The sequence below is a fragment of the Palaemon carinicauda genome, chromosome 4 (assembly GCF_036898095.1).
Source record: "Palaemon carinicauda isolate YSFRI2023 chromosome 4, ASM3689809v2, whole genome shotgun sequence".
In the NCBI taxonomy this organism is placed as follows: Eukaryota; Metazoa; Arthropoda; class Malacostraca; order Decapoda; family Palaemonidae; genus Palaemon; species Palaemon carinicauda.
This window is the reverse complement of record NC_090728.1, coordinates 149,424,571-149,442,274: the sequence shown is the minus strand read 5'-3', so window position 1 is coordinate 149,442,274 and position 17,704 is coordinate 149,424,571. Positions and strand designations below refer to the sequence as shown.

General features: G+C 41.7%; 1 protein-coding gene across 4 annotated transcripts in view; it reads right to left on the bottom strand.

Moving 5' to 3' along the window:
- The window catches only part of LOC137640109 (CREB-regulated transcription coactivator 1-like), a 272,709-nt gene that overhangs the window by 239,123 nt on the left and 15,882 nt on the right, over nt 1–17,704 (bottom strand). For 3 of the 4 annotated variants that reach the window (XM_068372574.1, XM_068372577.1, XM_068372576.1), the window contains exons 2-3: nt 14,989–15,141; nt 13,871–13,912 (exon numbers count right to left, since the gene is read on the bottom strand). In XM_068372574.1, the coding sequence (XP_068228675.1) occupies nt 13,871–13,912; nt 14,989–15,141 (195 nt within the window). The remainder of the gene's footprint in view (nt 1–13,870; nt 13,913–14,988; nt 15,142–17,704) is intronic. The other variant, XM_068372575.1, reaches the window with a different exon arrangement.

Here is a 17,704-nt window from a genome sequence, read left to right as displayed (position 1 = left end):
TAATTGTGTTGAGCCTATTAACATAGTAGGAATGGATCTATACACAGATAGTCTAGTTTGCTTACATTGGTTATCAGCACGTTACAAAGTTTGATAAATTACGTAATTTGAGGATCTTTGTGAAAAATAGATTTGATAGTATCTGCAGAATGTGTGAAGAATTCCCTATTAAGTTTGAATCTTGTGCAGGCTCTAAAAACCCAGCTGATGCAATCACCCGACCTCTCTCCTATAAGCAATTAATGAAAGCTAATTTTTTCAGTGGTAGTTGCTGATGCAGATATTGATGTTTTCGCAAGTGATCTGATGGAAGTCACCATTCCTAATACATTGCTCAGAGAAGAAGGTATAAGCTCTTCTCTTGAAAGTAGTTATGTTCATGTTGCTACTGAATCTGTGGTTCGAGAAGATATAAACCATTTGGTTTCTATGGATTCCTTTTCTGGCTTCAAGAGTATAGTTTCAGTCCATAGGTATGTGATAAGGTTTATTAATAACCTGAAAATTGCAGTAAAGATGAGGAACCCAAGTAAATATTCACATTTTAATTGTCTTACTGATGAAGAAACTTTATCAGAAGCTTATAATTTTGTAATCTACAGAGACCAGCAGATTCACTTTCCAGAAGTTTTTAAATATTTTGCACGGTCTTCTAATGCAGTTAAAGAGATCCCTTATATAATCGCCACTTAATATTTATCCAGATCACAATGGTATATTGCGTGTTAGAAGTAAGATTGCACGCTGAAAGGACAGAGATAAATTTATGTTGTCGCCTATCCTTTTGTCAAAGGATAGCGTCCTGACCAAGAAATTAATCTTGGAAATGCAAAAAATTACCAACCATGCTGGCATCTACTCATTGTTGACCGAATTTCGGAAAACTTTTTGGGTTTCACATTTCTTTTCGACTGTAAAGAAGATTTTAAAAAAATGTATAAACTCCAGACGATTTCACAGACATGCAGTCAAATTGAATCTAAGTTCATACAGAGATTTTAGGTTGAAACCTCCCAATATTCCCTTCAGGTCTATTTTCTTGGACCATCTTGGCCCGTATTATATTAATTACCAAGGGGTTAAAACAAAAATTTGGTTGCTTTGTATAACCTGTTTGTGGTCTCGAGCTATAAATTTAAAATTATGCCTTGACATGACTGTACCCACATTTTTGAGAGCACTTCAGTTACATATTTGGGAGTATGGTACTCAACAATTGTGCTTTTCAGATATAGGATCTCAAATTGTTGCAGGTACTAATTTAATTTCTGATTTTTTAAGGGACCCAGATACTGTGCAATATTTACAGGAACATGGAATGAGGGCTGTAGAATTTGAGCAATATTACAAAGGCTGTAACCAACTTGGATCACTTGAGGAAAGTTGTGTTAAATTAGTTAAAAGACTTATACATGGTTCAGTTCGAAATACTGTATTGAATTCTCTTGATTTTGAGTTTCTTATAGCAGAGACTGTACATTAAGTTAATTGCAAGCCAATTGCTTTTCATGAGTCTTTAAGAGATAATAATCCAAATGAAGTCATCCCTGCTGCAATAACACCTGAAATTTTGCTAAAGGGCTATGAGTTGGTGTCTTTGAGCATCATTCCTAATTTGCAACCTCTTCCAGATTCCGACCCTTCATGGACTACTTCTAAGGATCCAATAGAGCATATTAAGGACAGTTATAGTAAATTGTGAAAGTCTCGTTCACATTTAAAAGAAATTCATAACTTTGAATTCCTTGCAAAACTTGTGCATCAAGCCACTAATGTTGGTTCTAGATACAAGCCAGTATCGCACAAGAATTTTCAAGTTAGTGATATAGTTTTACTAAAAGATGTTAATTTGAAACAAGACTGTCGGCGCGCGCGCACGAAAGACTGTCGGCACGCACGCACGGAAGACTGTTGGCGCGCATGCGCTCGCGAAGGTAGAGCTAGTAGGTCGGCAGGTCAGCTGGCAGGACGACCAGAAACTGGTATCAGCCCTTTGGAAGGGCAAACATCCATGATGGAGACCGTAAAGGTCCACCGAAGAGTACAGGACCGAAGTCCAAGGACTAATAGCGGCATAAAGTTGCGTTGGTAGATCGGTATGTCAGCTGGCAGGACGATCAGGAACTGGGATGTGCCGTGGAAGGGCGAGCATCCACCGACGGGGACCGTAAAAAGGTCCGCGGAAGAGTCCAGGACCAAAGTTCAAAGGACTACCAGCGGCGTAAGGATGCGTTGGTAGATCAGCAGGTCAGCTGGTAGGATGATCAGGAACTGGGATGTGCCCTTTGGAAGGGCGAACATCCACAGATGGCAACCATGAAAAGTCCATAGAAGAGTCCAGGACCAAAGTCCACGGACTAAGTTGCAGCGCAAGGTTGCGCTGGTAGGTTGCTGGTAGGATGATCAGGAACTGATGAAGCCCATGAGGGCCGGTGGACCAGCAAGCTGGCCTTAGGAAGAGTCCACGACCGAAGTCCACGGACTAAGTTGCAGCGCAAGGTTGCGCTGGTAGGTCTGCTGGTAGGATGATCAGGAACTGATGAGCAGCATGATCCTCCGAAGAGGTGTCTCTATGAGTAGCCTCTCTCGCGAATGATAGGTGAACACTTCATAGAAGAGACTTGAAGACACCCACAATGATGCCCATGAGGGCCAGTGGATCAGCAAGCTAACTTTTAACAGTAGCGATCCTCCGAAGAAGAGTCTCTATGAGTGGCCTCTCTCGCGAACAAGAGGGGTAAACACTTCGTACAATAGACTTGCCTAAGAATGTGCTCTGCTACTGAAGGAAGAGAACCTAAGCAAGGGGGGAGAGATGTCTGGGCGAAGGCAGCAACAGCAGTCGGAGACGATGAATTTATTAAGATGTGGGAAGTTCTCCCTTGGAAGGGAGAAACAACCTTACACCTGGGGAGGAAACTTTCCCTCGGAAAGGAAGTTGTCCAACCCCTGGAGGTGAACCTCCTGGTTAGCGTTCTAAAATGATCTGAAGCGCTGGTCACGTTGTCACGGGAGTACTTCTAAGAGAAGGGATGACGGCCATGACGATGTCCTCTGAGGGACGGCAGTGACAGCAGATTCCCCAGGCATGAACAGAACAGCTCTGCTTCGTCGGCACTCTTAGTCGAACGAAGAAAAACTGCATAGTTAACTGGGAAAAAATAAAATTAATTATTTAACAGAAATTCCCTAGGGAGGAACCCCGAAGAAGAACCCCAAGGGAACAACATAAAAATGTTATTTTGATAATAAAATAAATTTTTGAATATACTTACCCGGTGATTATATAGCTGCAACTCTGTTGCCCGACAGACAACTCTACGGTAAAAACTCGCCAGCGATCGCTACACAGGTTGCGGGTGTGCCCAACAGCGCCATCTGTCGTCCAGATACCCAGTACTCAATGTAAACAAAGACTCAATTTTCTCCTCGTCCCACTGCGTCTCTATTGGGGAGGAAGGGAGGGTCCTTTAATTTATAATCACCGGGTAAGTATATTCAAAAATTTATTTTATTATCAAAATAACCTTTTTCAATATTTAACTTAGCCGGTGATTATATAGCTGATTCACACCCAGGATGGTGGGTAGAGACCAGCAATGTATGTTTACACTTTTATGAGCTAAGAGTTTTTATTTCATTTTAGAAGTTATCAAAATAACAAAAACAAAATAAATAGGTACCTGGTAAGGAAGTCGACTTGAACAATTACTCTGCCTTTTAAGTACGTCTTCCTTACGGAGCCTCGCGATCCTCTTAGGATGCTGATCGACCCCTAGGAGCTGAAGTATCAAGGGTTGCAACCCATACAACAGGACCTCATCAAAACCCCTAATCTAGGCGCTCTCAAGAAATGACTTTGACCACCCGCCAAATCAACCAGGATGCGAAAGGCTTCTTAGCCTTCCGGACAACCCAAAAAACAACAATAAAAACATTTCAAGAGAAAGATTAAAAGGGTATGGAATTAGGGAATTGTAGTGGTTGAGCCCTCACCCACTACTGCACTCGCTGCTACGAATGGTCCCAGTGTGTAGCAGTTCTTGTAAAGAGACTGGACATCTTTCAAGTAAAATGACGCGAACACTGACTTGCTTCTCCAATAGGTTGCGTCCATTATACTTTGCAGAGATATATTTTGCTTAAAGGCCACGGAAGTTGTTACAGCTCTAACTTCGTGCGTCTTCACCTTAAGCAAAGTTCGGTCTTCCTCACTCAGATGTGAATGAGCTTCTCGTATTAACAATCTGATAAAGTCTGACCAAGCATTCTTTGACAAAGGCAAGGATGGTTTCTTAACTGAACACCATAAAGCTTCAGATTGGCCTTGTAAAGGTTTAGTACACTTTAAATAGAACTTAAGAGCTCTAACAGGGCATAAAACTCTTTCTAGTTCATTGCCTACGATCTCCGATAAGCTGGGGATATCGAAAGATTTAGGCCAAGGCCGAGAAGACAGCTCATTTTTGGCTAGAAAACCAAGTTGTAGCGAACAAGTGGCTTTTTCTGACGAAAATCCTATGTTCTTGCTGAAGGCATGAATCTCACTGACTCTTTTAGCCGAGGCTAAGCATACCAGGAAAAAAGTCTTAAGAGTGAGATCTTTCAGGGAGGCTGATTGTAACGGCTCCAACATGTCTGACATGAAGAATCTTAGTACCACGTCTAAATTCCATCCAGGGGTAGCCAAACGACGCTCCTTGGTGGTCTCAAAAGACTTAAGGAGGTCTTGCAGATCTTTATGTTTGGAAAGACCTAAGCCTCTATGCCGGAAGACCGATGCCAACATGCTTCTGTAGCCCTTGATAGTGGGAGCTGAAAGGGATCGTCCTTTTCTCAGGTATAAGAGAAAAACAGCTATTTGAGCTACAGAGGTACTGGTCGAGGATACAGAAACTGACTTGCACCAGTCTCGGAAGACTTCCCACTTCGATTGGTAGACTAATGGAAGAAGCTCTCCTTGCTCTAGCAATCGCACTGGCTGCTTCCTTCGAAAAGCCTCTAGCTCTCGAGAGTCTTTCGATAGTCTGAAGGCAGTCAGACGAAGAGCGTGGAGGCTTTGGAGTACCTTCTTTACGTGTGGCTGACGTAGAAGGTCTACCCTTAGAGGAAGACTACTGGGAACGTCTACTAACCATCGAAGTATCTCGGTGAACCATTCTCTCGCGGGCCAGAGGGAAGCAACTAACGTCAACTTTGTCCCTTCGTGAGAGGCGAACTTCTGCAGTACCTTGTTGACAATCTTGAACGGTGGGAATGCGTAGAGATCCAGATGTGACCAATCTAGGAGGAAAGCATCTATAAGTATTGCTGCTGGGTCCGGGACTGGAGAGCAATAGATTGGAAGCCTCTTGGTCAGCGAGGTTGCAAAGAGATCTAAGGATGGTTTTACCCCAAGTGGCCCAAAGTCTCTTGCACACATCCTTGTGGAGGGTCCATTCGGTTGGAATTACTTGCCCTTTCCGACTGAGACAATCTGCTATGACGTTCAAGTCGCCTTGGATGAACCTCGTTACTAGGGAGATGTCTTGACCTTTTGACCAGATGAGCAGGTCCCTTGCGATCTCGTACAACGTCAGTGAGTGGGTACCTCCTTGTTTGGAGATGTACGCCAAGGCCGTGGTGATGTCCGAGTTAACTTCCACCACTTTGCCTCGAAGGAGAGACTTGAAGCTTTTCAAGGCCAGATGTACTGCCAACAGCTCCTTGCAGTTGATATGCATGCTCCTCTGACTCGAGTTCCACAGTCCTGAGCATTCCCGACCGTCTAGTGTCGGGCCCCAGCCCACGTCCGATGCGTCCGAGAAGAGAACGTGGTTGGGAGTCTGAACAGCCAGGGGAAGACCCTCTCTTAGGTTGATATTGTCCTTCCACCAAGTCAGACAAGACTTTATCTCTTCGGAAACCGGGATCGAGACCGCTTCTAGCGTCTTGTCCTTTTTCCAGTGAAAAGCTAGATGGTATTGAAGAGGACGGAGGTGTAGTCTTCCTAGTGACACAAATTGTTCCACGAATGACAGCGTCCCTACCAGACTCATCCACAGCCTGACTGAGCAGCGTTCCTTCTTCAGCATCTTCTGGATGGATAGCAGGGCTTGATCTATTCTGGGGGCTGATCGTCTTGTTGTTCAGCAACGTCCTCATCAGAGGGTTCCTCATCCGAAAACTGATGAGGAAACGGCAACGGAGTGGGCAACGTCTGGCTCGCTGAGTCCGGTCGCACTGGTGGATGCGTGACGGAGCCGGACGCAACATCATGGAACTGCTGCACAGTCTGTGAACTGTCAACAACCATGGGTGCGCGAGGAAGCACAGCGTCAACCCGAGACTGTCTAGACCGTCTGGGTTGTGCAGTCAACACCCTACCGGGTTGCTGAGGTTGACGCACTGCGTCAAAACAAGTCACCTCTGCTGGTTGTTGAACGTCCTGAACGTCAACAACCACCTCCGAGCGTTGCTTAACGTCAACGTGCGGCTGGCAACCCACACTGGGTCGCATCGGTGGAGGAACCACCTCAACTGGCAGACGCGAGTAGGTTACCTCAGCGTCAACAGGGCGCACAACCGACCGGTTGGAAGGTTGTTGGCCAGAAGGTTCGGTAGCAACCTTCTCCGCATTAAAGTCCTCTATCAAGGACGCAAGCTTGGACTGCATGTCTTGCAGCAAAGCCCATTTAGGGTCTACGGGAGCAGGTGTGGCAACAGACGGGGTTAGCGACTGAGGCGGTACCGCTTACCATCCCTGAAAGCCTTGTTATGCATGACATAATTGTACAGCAAAACTTCAAAGGCTCGAAAACAGCTGTGAAGTTGACCTGTAAACAACTTGGAGCGTCTCCTGGCCAGGCGCCAGGGAGAGTCTACGTGAATTGAGAAGTCTATCTGGGCAGAGGCATGAACTCCCAAGCCGAGAACTTCTCTCGTGTCATATCAGACTCTCGCTCTATAAACCAGTTTAAAAGAAGGGAAAGCAAAGGCTGTATCCCCCAAACTCCTCCTGGTGAAAAACCAGTCGCCTAGCCAACGTAAAGCTCTCTAGGAGAGCGAGAGAGCACTAGCTTAAAAACAACGGCTTCGTAGTAGCTAGGCCTAGTGTAAGCTCTGACGTTTAGGCGAACGAGGAGCAGCAGTCACAAAAAGATCCGGACAAAGATCCTTAAAAAAATCATCATGATTTAATTAAAGTCCATAGGAGGCTAAGCAGCTTTAGGCTCCTCTCCATCTGACAGAGTCCTCAAGGGAATATCAGTAGGAGGGGGAACAGCAACTTCCTCATCTACAGGAACCTTGTCCGATAAAAGCTGAGTCTCAAGCAAGGGAGAGACCTACCGTGGTGGCAATGCTTTACAAGCAGAGTCCACACTCACTGGTGCATTAGTAGCGGACCAGAACGCAACGTCATGTAACTGCTTGACAGTCTGTGAACTGTCAACAACTGAACTGTCAACCACAACAGGTGCGTGAGGACGCACAGCGTCCACTCGAGACTGCTTTGACTGCCTAGACTGAGCAGTCAAAACAACTCTAGAATGCGGAGGTTGACGCACAGCGTCAAAACAAGTCAACTCCGATTGTTAGTGAACGTCTTGAACGTCAACAGGAGCATCAGCAAGTGGCCTAACGTCCAAATGCGGCTGAAAAACCACATGAGACCGCATCGAGTGTGGTTCTAAACAACCTGACTGACGTGACTAAGCTACGCCAACGTCAACAGTAAGCACAAAGGAACGTTAGGTTGGCTGAAAGCCAGGATATCGATGAGATAAACGGCTAGACTCAACGGACTAATCGGCAAAATAGTCTTCCATAAGGGAGGCAAGCATATACTGCATGTCTTGCCATACAACCCATTAAGGATCAACGGAAATGGTTGTGGTAAGAGACGAGGGTAACGTCTGTGACCGCAACACTTTGCCAACAAAAAAAGACTCTCGGAGTCTGTGTTACGCTTTTGTTAGGCGGCGAGCAGTTATCCGATGACTGCATAGGGTCAGAGCTGTCCTAATGGTTGTAACCGGGACGCTGGACCTGTCCTGAAAGGACTGACTTTCGCTTAAGGGCTTCGAAACCTTGTGACAGGTTTCTTATGCGAAAAGCCTTCGGATGACGAGGAGAAACAACGTCTCTCTCGTCTTATGGTAGGGGAGATCTTGGTAAGATACACCCGATACCATAGAGGGAAAACGTCTGTTCGTTGATCAAGGCCTCTCGAACCCATAAGTCGTTTGACATTACTTCTCCCCTGGGCTTGGGAGCATGCAAGAGGTCCCGGACTAGGTGAACGACAGGCACGAACAGACGAACCCTCGGACGCAACACTGTAACACTTTGCGCATATCACTTTATCACTTCGATTTTCTGTTTTGCACTTATTTCACTGAAATCGAAACTTTTACTGATTTCTACCTGAAACACGCAATTCTACCCTTCATTAAAAGGTAGTAATTGCAAAATCAGTCGTATAATGCAAGCTCATTAATACCAGCAAAAAACAGAAAACATATTTTAAGATAAAAAAATCAGTGGCTGGGAAAGAGACTAAACACTAGTTCATATAACAACGTTTTCAATCTCTCACCGCACATAGCCTGGGGACGAGAATAAAAAACTAAAAACGTTTTATCCTTCCTCCCCGTACAGCGACTAGGGACGAGAGTAACTCGAGAACAACGTTACCCGCTTGAACGGAACGTTTTCTCTCCTCTCTCTCCCTCCGTCTCTATCTCTCTCTCTCTTGATTTCGCACCTAAGAGAAGAGCCCAATTATATTTCGTCAAAAAAGCATGTTATTTGACTAAAGGAAAAAACTGAAAGGTTTTTCAAATAAAAAGTTCCTTTAAAATAGAATTTGAAACATTTAAGCTAAGAAAGAATGAACAAAACGTCAGAATCGATTTACTCTTACTGCAAAGTGAAACCGTGATACACTCTCTCTCTATCGTAACGATAGAGCGCATGTTGAACGTCCTGAACGTCAACAACTGCGTAGCATAAATAAACTAAACGTTAGTTCATCTTTGAAAACAGTACGAAGACTATCAAAGAAATTCTTTCATAAAATATTACATTTAAAAAGTTTTAAATCCTTAGCTCTTTAAAAGCTAATTACGATATAAAGGGCTCAACGTTGATTAACTTCGGTTTCCAAGTTAGGACCGCCTACTCTCAGGAAAGGTCTATATAAACAAAACATTAAAATTATTTTTATATGTTTATAATAAATGGAAAGTTAATCGAAGAGGCCTAATAAAGGCGGAGAGATATAAAATATATAGAGGAAAATCTATAACGTGATAAGATAATTACTAAAAGCCTAAACACACTTCCGTCTAAGGGAAGGGTCGGCCATTTAAAAGTGAAAGAAAGTCCATACTCTCTTTGTCACCATAATTAAATCTATCCAAAACGAGTTCAAGATTTAAGATGAAGATAAAACACCTGCATAGCGAAAGCTCAAAACTAGAATAAAGTACTTCACCAATTAGTTGTGAAAAAACTCCAGTTTAGCACAGCGAGTAAGTACGTCTTGTCGATAGCTCGACAGAGAGAAAATTGAGTCTTTGTTTACATTGAGTACTGGGTATCTGGACGACAGATGGCGCTGTTGGGCACACCCGCAACCTGTGTAGCGATCGCTGGCGAGTTTTTACCGTAGAGTTGTCTGTCGGGCAACAGAGTTGCAGCTATATAATCACCGGCTAAGTTAAATATTGAAAAATAAGTATTGCGCCCTTCCTTCCCCAGTCGACATGCACGGGAGAAGGGAGTAGCGGGAGTAACTGTAATAAAAACAGAATTACAATTATTTAAATCAGCTAAGAATATTCACTAATAGTGAGAACCACTGATCCTCCAAAGGGAAGTGTTCACCACAGAGAAAAGCTGAAAAGTTAAAATTACAATTATAATTTCACTAAAAATAATTGACACAAACAATCGGAAGTGCAACCTAACCCACGCACGGGAAAGGAGCTTTTCCCAATAGTACATTGTTGTTGAAAGGTGAACGACCTTGAGAAGAGAAAGACCGTAGTCAATCTCTGAGAGGCCACATTCCCTTCGCTCAGTAATCCATGTTTCCCGTAGGAAAAGGGAAAAGGCTAAGACAATAGTTGAATGAAGAGGGTCCAGGCAATGACGATTTCCCTGCGGCGGCCGAGTTAACGGTTATATGCCGACGGGAAGACCGATGGACCAGAGAGGGATAGGTCGTTCCCCACAAAGTGGAACTGTGCTGGCCTTGCTAATGTACGCAAGTGTCGGTGTCGTATATGTATCACACGCACAGCACAAACACTGAAAAGGAAACTTATCACATTTCTATACACATATATATATATATATAAACATTAAGAATGTTTTCATATATATACATGTACAGTAGACCCCCGCAATACGACATTAATCTGTTCCGGAGTTGGTATCGTGTAGTGAAAATGTCGTATGGCGGGCAATAGAATAGCTAATGCGTGCAAAATCCCAGGTAAAAACATCAAAATTTATATACATATTAAAAATTAGTAACAAAATAGTATAGTAAGTAATGTACTACAGTGCTTATATATAATACATGTACTGTACAGTATATAGTTAAATAACATTATAAATAAAAATTATATACAGTACAGTACTGTCAAGGAAAAATGGAAGTTTATTCACCTTTGGAGTGACATACTTGAGCTGGTAGTGGGTGGAGGCAGAGGGGGAGGAGACGGCAGATATAAAAACATATCAATGCTAATTATGTTACACTTAATAATAAATTTTTTTTATTATTTTTGTCTTTTGAAATTTTTTCTATGATTTTTTTTTTTTAGAACTTAATTTCATACAGTAGTACTTCTTCATCTTTGCTTTACTCTTTTTTAGCTTTTTTACTAGAATCACTTATATCATCTTTGCTTTCTGACACTTCTCTTTTGGAGAAATATCTATCCAAAGAAGCCCGTTTCTGAAGACTCCTCAAAATATTTCTAAAATGACTCATACACTTGTCGTTAACACTCTCCATAAGACGATCTGTGTGAAGTTTTTCTGGGTGTTTTTTTTTTTCAATGAATCTTGTAAGGTTTTCATACCAATCGATAGCTTCCCTTATTTCTGCCGATGTCGTTTCTTTTGTCTGCCCCCCTTCTCGCCACCACTAGAGTGGTGCTCTTCTTGAATGATGGTAAACTGCATTAACTCCAACTCCAAGTCTTCAGTCGTAAGCTCCTCCCTGTGCTCCTCAATAAGGTTATCGACGTAAGCCTCATCGACAACAAGCCCCATGGACCTCCCGATTGAAATTATTTCCTCAACATCACCCTCAGGGGCAGGATCATCAACGGCCTTGTCTTCGGTTGAGGGTTCGAAACTTTCGAAGTCGTGTTCTACCACAACAGCTGGCCACAGTTTCTTCCATGAGGAGTTTTCAAGGTGTGCCGTGAAACCTCATTCCAAGCTTTATTGATCATCTTCAGGCATTGAACGATGTCAAAATGCCCCTTCCAAAATTCACGGAGGGTGAGTTGAGTGCTTTCGTTTACTTTGAAGCATCTGAACAGATGCTTCGCGTAAAGCTTCTAGAAGTTGGCAATCACTTGCTGGTCCATAGGCTGGAGGAGAGGGGTGGTGTTCGGTGGAAGATAGAGAACCTTGATGAAGGAGAAGTCAGGATGTATGTTGGCCTTGAGGCCAGGAGGGTGAGCAGGGGCACTGTCCAAGGAAGATTATTCGCTTATAAAAATTTCTTGACAGCAGGACCGATGCAGACGTTTACCCACTCAATAAATATGGTCCTCATGACCCAGGCCTTGGCATTAGACTTCCAAAATACCGAGAGCCTATCCTCCGTGATATTTTGTGCCTTGAAGGCACGAGGATTCTCTGAGTAGTACACCAGTAGGGGCTTTATTTTTAAGTCCCCACTGGCATTTGCACAAAATGCGAGGGTAAGTCTGTTCTTCATCGGTTTATGGCCAGGAAATTTCTTTTCTTCTGTTGTGATATATGTACGACGGGGCAGTTTCTTCCAGAAAAGGCCAGTTTCATCACAGTTAAACACTTGCTGAGGAATGTAGCCTTCTTTGGAAATTAATTTCTCAAACTTCTTGAGGAATTCTTCTGCTACTTTCTTGTCAGAACTGGACACCTCTCCATGCCTGACGACTGAGTGAATACCAGTCCTCTTCCCAAAGCGATCATACCACCCATGAGAAGCCTTGAACTCTTGGGGGGCTTGCTGCGACGTTCCTTTGTCTCCGCCGTCTCTCTGGGCTTCCACGAAATCGGCAAAGATGGCGCTCGCCTTGTGCGAAATTACCAATTGTGTGAGTGTATCACCAGCGATTTCCTTCTCTTTATTCCATAGGAGTCTCTCCATCTCATCGTTGATTGGGGTCCTTCCCTGGCAAGGACAGTCATGCCTTTAGAAGACTTACTTGCTTTAATGGCTTCCTTGTTCTTGATGATTGTACCAATCGTTGACAGGTTACGGCCATACACACTAGCGAGGGTAACAATGCGCATGCCTTCTCCGTATTTCTTTATCATCTCCAGCTTCGTTTCCATAGTAATCATCTTCTTACCTCTCCCTTTAACATCACTAGCAATCTTGGGACCCATGGCTAACGAATTAAAGTTGGAATTAAGCACTAATGCACAAAAAATACGATATCGCAAGCACTCACACGAGATAAAGTCTTTACGAAACACACACGAGATTCTGAACTAAGCGAGCGATTAACAAAGAGAGAGAGAGAGGCAGCATCTCTCTCAGGCATTGTGGGAGGAATTTCGGCCAACAGCGTATGGGCATCTTAGTGACGCCGTGACGCCGACCAATAGCAGACCAGCTTCTTAGTGACATATGCAGTGACGTATGAGCGTTGTGTGAGTCAAGTGACTCGCATAGTCATACGCATACCGACCGCCAAGTTTGAATTTTGAAATTCGATGCCATAAGGTGGGGAAAATGCCATAACAAGGGGACGATAAAACATCGTATTCCACACCGAAACATAAAAAAAACGTAAGCTGGGGACGCCGTACCATGGGGGTCCACTGTATAAGAAAAAATAAGTTGAGACAAAAATTAATGGCAGTCCACAATAGGCGAGGAGGGAGAGCGGAAACAACCGCTCTCCATCCGAGCCAAAAGTAAAGGGACTAAATCACAGGTGTGTGAATGGGAATGGTAGCAAGCTACCCCCTCTACCCCCCTTAACTAGCGGTGTGGGTAGTTAACCCTCGCTAAATTTTAATGGCTCGTCAATTCAGCTCTGCCAAAAGTATAATCCCTAATAAACAGCGTGGTTTGTATTCCAGTTACGGAACAAATAGATTTTTCACTTTGATCAAAATCCATTTTATTAACAAAAGCCCTTCTTCCATACAGACGTCATTCTGAGTCTTGAATAAGGATCCAATGTACAGTCTGGAAAATTACGTTAATCACTGTATAACTGAAATAAACACTTGACTCAAGTATCCAACTGATTCCATAAATAAAATTGAAAACTTACTTCAACTACGAGTATTGATATCTGCAGAAATGCTTTTATTTATTACTTAATAGTTTAACAAAACCAGGTAATTACTAAATGTGACAATTGAGGCAACCCAAGAAGAAATAAAATGGAATGGATGAAAAATTACAGACAGAAAGCAATGCAGCCAAAGGCTGAAGGCATTCTGCAAAAGTCTTTAGGTATTTACAGTAACGTTGAATTTTCAACATAATTACTTTCCAAATGACAAAATTTATGAGACAGGCACTCAACACCAATGACATACCAAATAGTTTTCAAATTGGAGTGACAGACTTAAAGTGAGTAACCTACAATGTTATAATTTCCATGAAGGTCTACAAAATTAAGAATAACTTTACCTGAAGTGAACCTTGGTGGTAGTATGATGGTCCCCTAACCTGCTGTAAAGCAAGGAGTAATTTTGTAATGAAAAGCTCTCAAACCTTTACAATTATGAAGGGAAGTGTAGTTCACACACACTTAAACCAAAGGGAGGAATTTAGGATGCTTTATAAATAATAATGACAATAATCAGTAATCATAATAATCATACTCATAATAATGATGATGATGATAGTGGTGATGATAATGATAATAATAATGATAATAATAATAATAATAATAATAATAATAATAATAATAATAATAATAATAATAATAATAATAACAATAATAATAAAATAGTAATAAAAGGATAAAAACTACACTTAAAAACTTATGAATCTACATTAAAAATACACACCATTTCTCCTTTATTTTACAAATGCATGAACCAACCTTACGTACTGCTTTAAAACCACTAAGCTATCATCAGCTAAGGAGCTTTACAAGCAAACAAATACCATCCTAACTAAAAGTGGCCAAAAGACATGCTGATGAAAGGCACCTGTCTAATACCAGGAACTGGTAAACATAATACATTTAAAGGCTTTAAGGATAATAAATTGCTTTAAACTTAACCTCTGTATCCCTTTCTATGTAAAATAATTCTCAAAAAATGCAAGAAATTGTGATTATTTACACAAATGAAAAATACTTTGGCCACCTTGAGATAAAGTTAAAGAAAGGATTGCTCATGCTCAACAATTAAAACCTTTCTCACTAATTAAAGTTATGAGAGAGAGAGAGAGAGAGAGAGAGAGAGAGAGAGAGAGAGAGAGAGAGAGAGAGAGAGAGAGAGAGAGAGAGAGAGTGAGAGTGAGAGAGAGAGAGAGAGAGAGAGAGAGAGAGAGAGAGAGAGAGAGAGAGAGAGAGAGAGAGAGAGAGAGAGAGAGATTTAAAGGGTTTTAAATTAAATTTCAATAAAGCATAAAAGTTGAATCAATCAAAAGCTTTATTACATCTAAAGCAACCTTGACAAACTGATAATAATTAAGATGCTTAAATGCTGTTACTACATTTGCACATGCTTGTACAGTACGTATGTAATATAACAGTATTCTGTAATTCCTATTAAATTTAGAGACTGGCCACATACCGGCAAGTTGATGGAGAAATCTGGCAAAGAACCCCCTTGGGGAGGCTTTAGCGCATGCTGCTGTTGTTGATGTTGGTGTTGAGGGTGATGTTGGAGATGGTGATGTTGTTGCTGGATCTGTAGATGTTGCTTTGGCTGGGGTGTTGGCTTCGGCTGGAAAAACAAAGACATAAATAATAAAAGATGATAAAAAAAAAAAGGATGATAAGAACTCTATCATTCCCAAAAGTTTCCATAGCATTTGTATATTAAATAATGACTTCAAACAAAATTGAGCTACCATATATCCTTAAATACTTTAAGCATCACGACTAAGCCTTTTTTAAGGTCGCTCATGAATGGCAAAGGCAAGGGACAGTGACAATGCCCTAAAGACTGACCATATATACATATGATCAGTGCCCAAGCCCCCTCTCCATCCAAGCTAGGACCAGGGAAGGCTAGGCAATGGCTGCTGATGACTCAACAGGTAGATCTATAGGCTCCCCCAAAACCCCATTCCTTACCTCACAAGGATGGTGAAGTTGCAGACACTACAATAAAATATCGAGCTTGACAAGGACTCAAACTCCAGTCCAGAAGATTGCCACGCAGATACATTTCCAATTGGCTACTACAGGTCTAGAGGTAAATAGATATGAAATTTACTTGTCAGTCATCCATGATACTTCATCTGCATAAAAATTTAGGTGTATTTCTACCAGGCACTGTAGTCAGTATTCAACTTAGAACATGATTGATATTTTATCCAAGATATCCCAGCCCTCTGTACACATTACAGTATGTACATAATTAATATAAATTCATTAATAAGGTCAGAAAGTCTTATTTCCATAGTAATATAGTAAAGCCATCATTAAAAGGTATGTGTTCTTGAATGAGTTGGACAACAAAGTACTTGATGATATAGATGGAAAAAGAAAGCAACAAACAAGGACAAAAGGACTACACACAAAAGGACTACAGTAGTGCTATCTATATTGTGCCCCGTGTTAAGTAGTGGCCCGCTAATAGGTTCAGTATTTAGAGAAATAGCAACATAGATATAGTGTAGAGATTGCTCAATTATTGATTAGTGGATGTATCACATGTGTTTGCATGGAACCAGACATTTTATATACAATGGAAACACTGGAAAATTTGTATTTACAAAATGCTAAGGTTCATAGAAGATTAGCTGGAGTACATTGGGAAGATCACACAGTTGAAGAAAATGGCAATCAGGAACTCCGAAAGAAGAGTAAAAGGCTTAGCTGCTTCAAGCAATGGAAAAATAAGCAGAAAGGAACTATTAATCAGGACAATAAAAAATACAAGCAGTAGATAAAAGAGCTTAAAAGAACCAGATAACATACCCCACTGTTAATACTGTACTAACACAAAGTCTAATGAAACCTTTTCTGAAAAGAAATCTAAGCCTACACTACTATTTATTCCTAGTTCAAGAAAGAGCATAAGAGAACAAAGAGGAAGAGGGGGAAATAAATGTAAAAATTTCTTCACCTTGTTCCAACCACTATTATTTCTATGAAACACATATGAGGTTCATAAGATTTTATCCTAAAAAACTTTGCTTGCATCTACATCTATCCTTAGAAAATGTCTTATTTTCTGTCACTCCCTTTTGCCACAACATCTAATATACTACAGCTGTATAGATGGCGTTGTCTGGCAAGAAGTGGGGTCCATCTTTCAGAAATCTTATCAATCTCATTGTGGCAAGACAAGCTGTCAGTTATCTGCTGCTTTTCTAAATTGAGGGAGTGGTTGAATATCATTTTAGACTGAATAACAAATTTCATAAGTAATTTGTATTTTTCCTAGCCATACAAACCTGAGTCCTTTAATTAGGGAAATTACTTCAGTGCAAGTTGGAGCCGGTCTGGTGCAAAGCTCAGGAACACTCCCCCAGAATCAGTTCTCTATTCATTTTTGAAACTTCGACACAGGAAGAGGGTGGTTCGAGGAGGGAAGTTATATCAAAGGACTTAGGTTTGTATGGCTAGGAAAAATGATATTTTAATTATAAAATAAATTTTTGAATATACTTACCCGGTGAATATATAATAGCTGCTGCTCCAGCGGCTCGACAGAAAACACACACAAAAACTCGCGAGCGATCGCTATGAAGGTTGCGGGTGTGCCCACCAGCGCCAACTATCGGCCAAATACCGCATATACATGTAAACAGACCCAATTTTTTCTCATCCCGCTGGGTCTCTATCGGGGAGGAAGGGGGGCCTTTAATTTATATATTCACCGGGTAAGTATATTCAAAAATTTATTTTATAATTAAAATATTTTTAAATATTTAACTTAGCCGGTGAATATATAATAGCTGATTCACACCCATGGTGGTGGGTAGAGACCAGAGTTAATTAAGTTTACAGTGTATATGCTTAGAGTTTTTGACAGTTATATCATAACAAAACCCAAATATATAAAGGTACCTGGTAAGGAAGTTGACTTAGACGATTACTCTGCCTTATTAGTCTGTCTTCCTCACGAAGCCCAGCGATCCTCTTAGGATGCTGAAAGACTCCCAGGAGCTGAAGTATTAAGGGCTGCAACCCATACAACAGGACCTCATCAAACCCCTAATCTGGGCGCTCTCAAGAAATGACTTTGACCACCCGCCAAATCAACCAGGATGCGAAAGGCTTCTTAGCCTTCCGTACAACCCAAAAAACAATATTAAAAACATTTCAAGAGACAG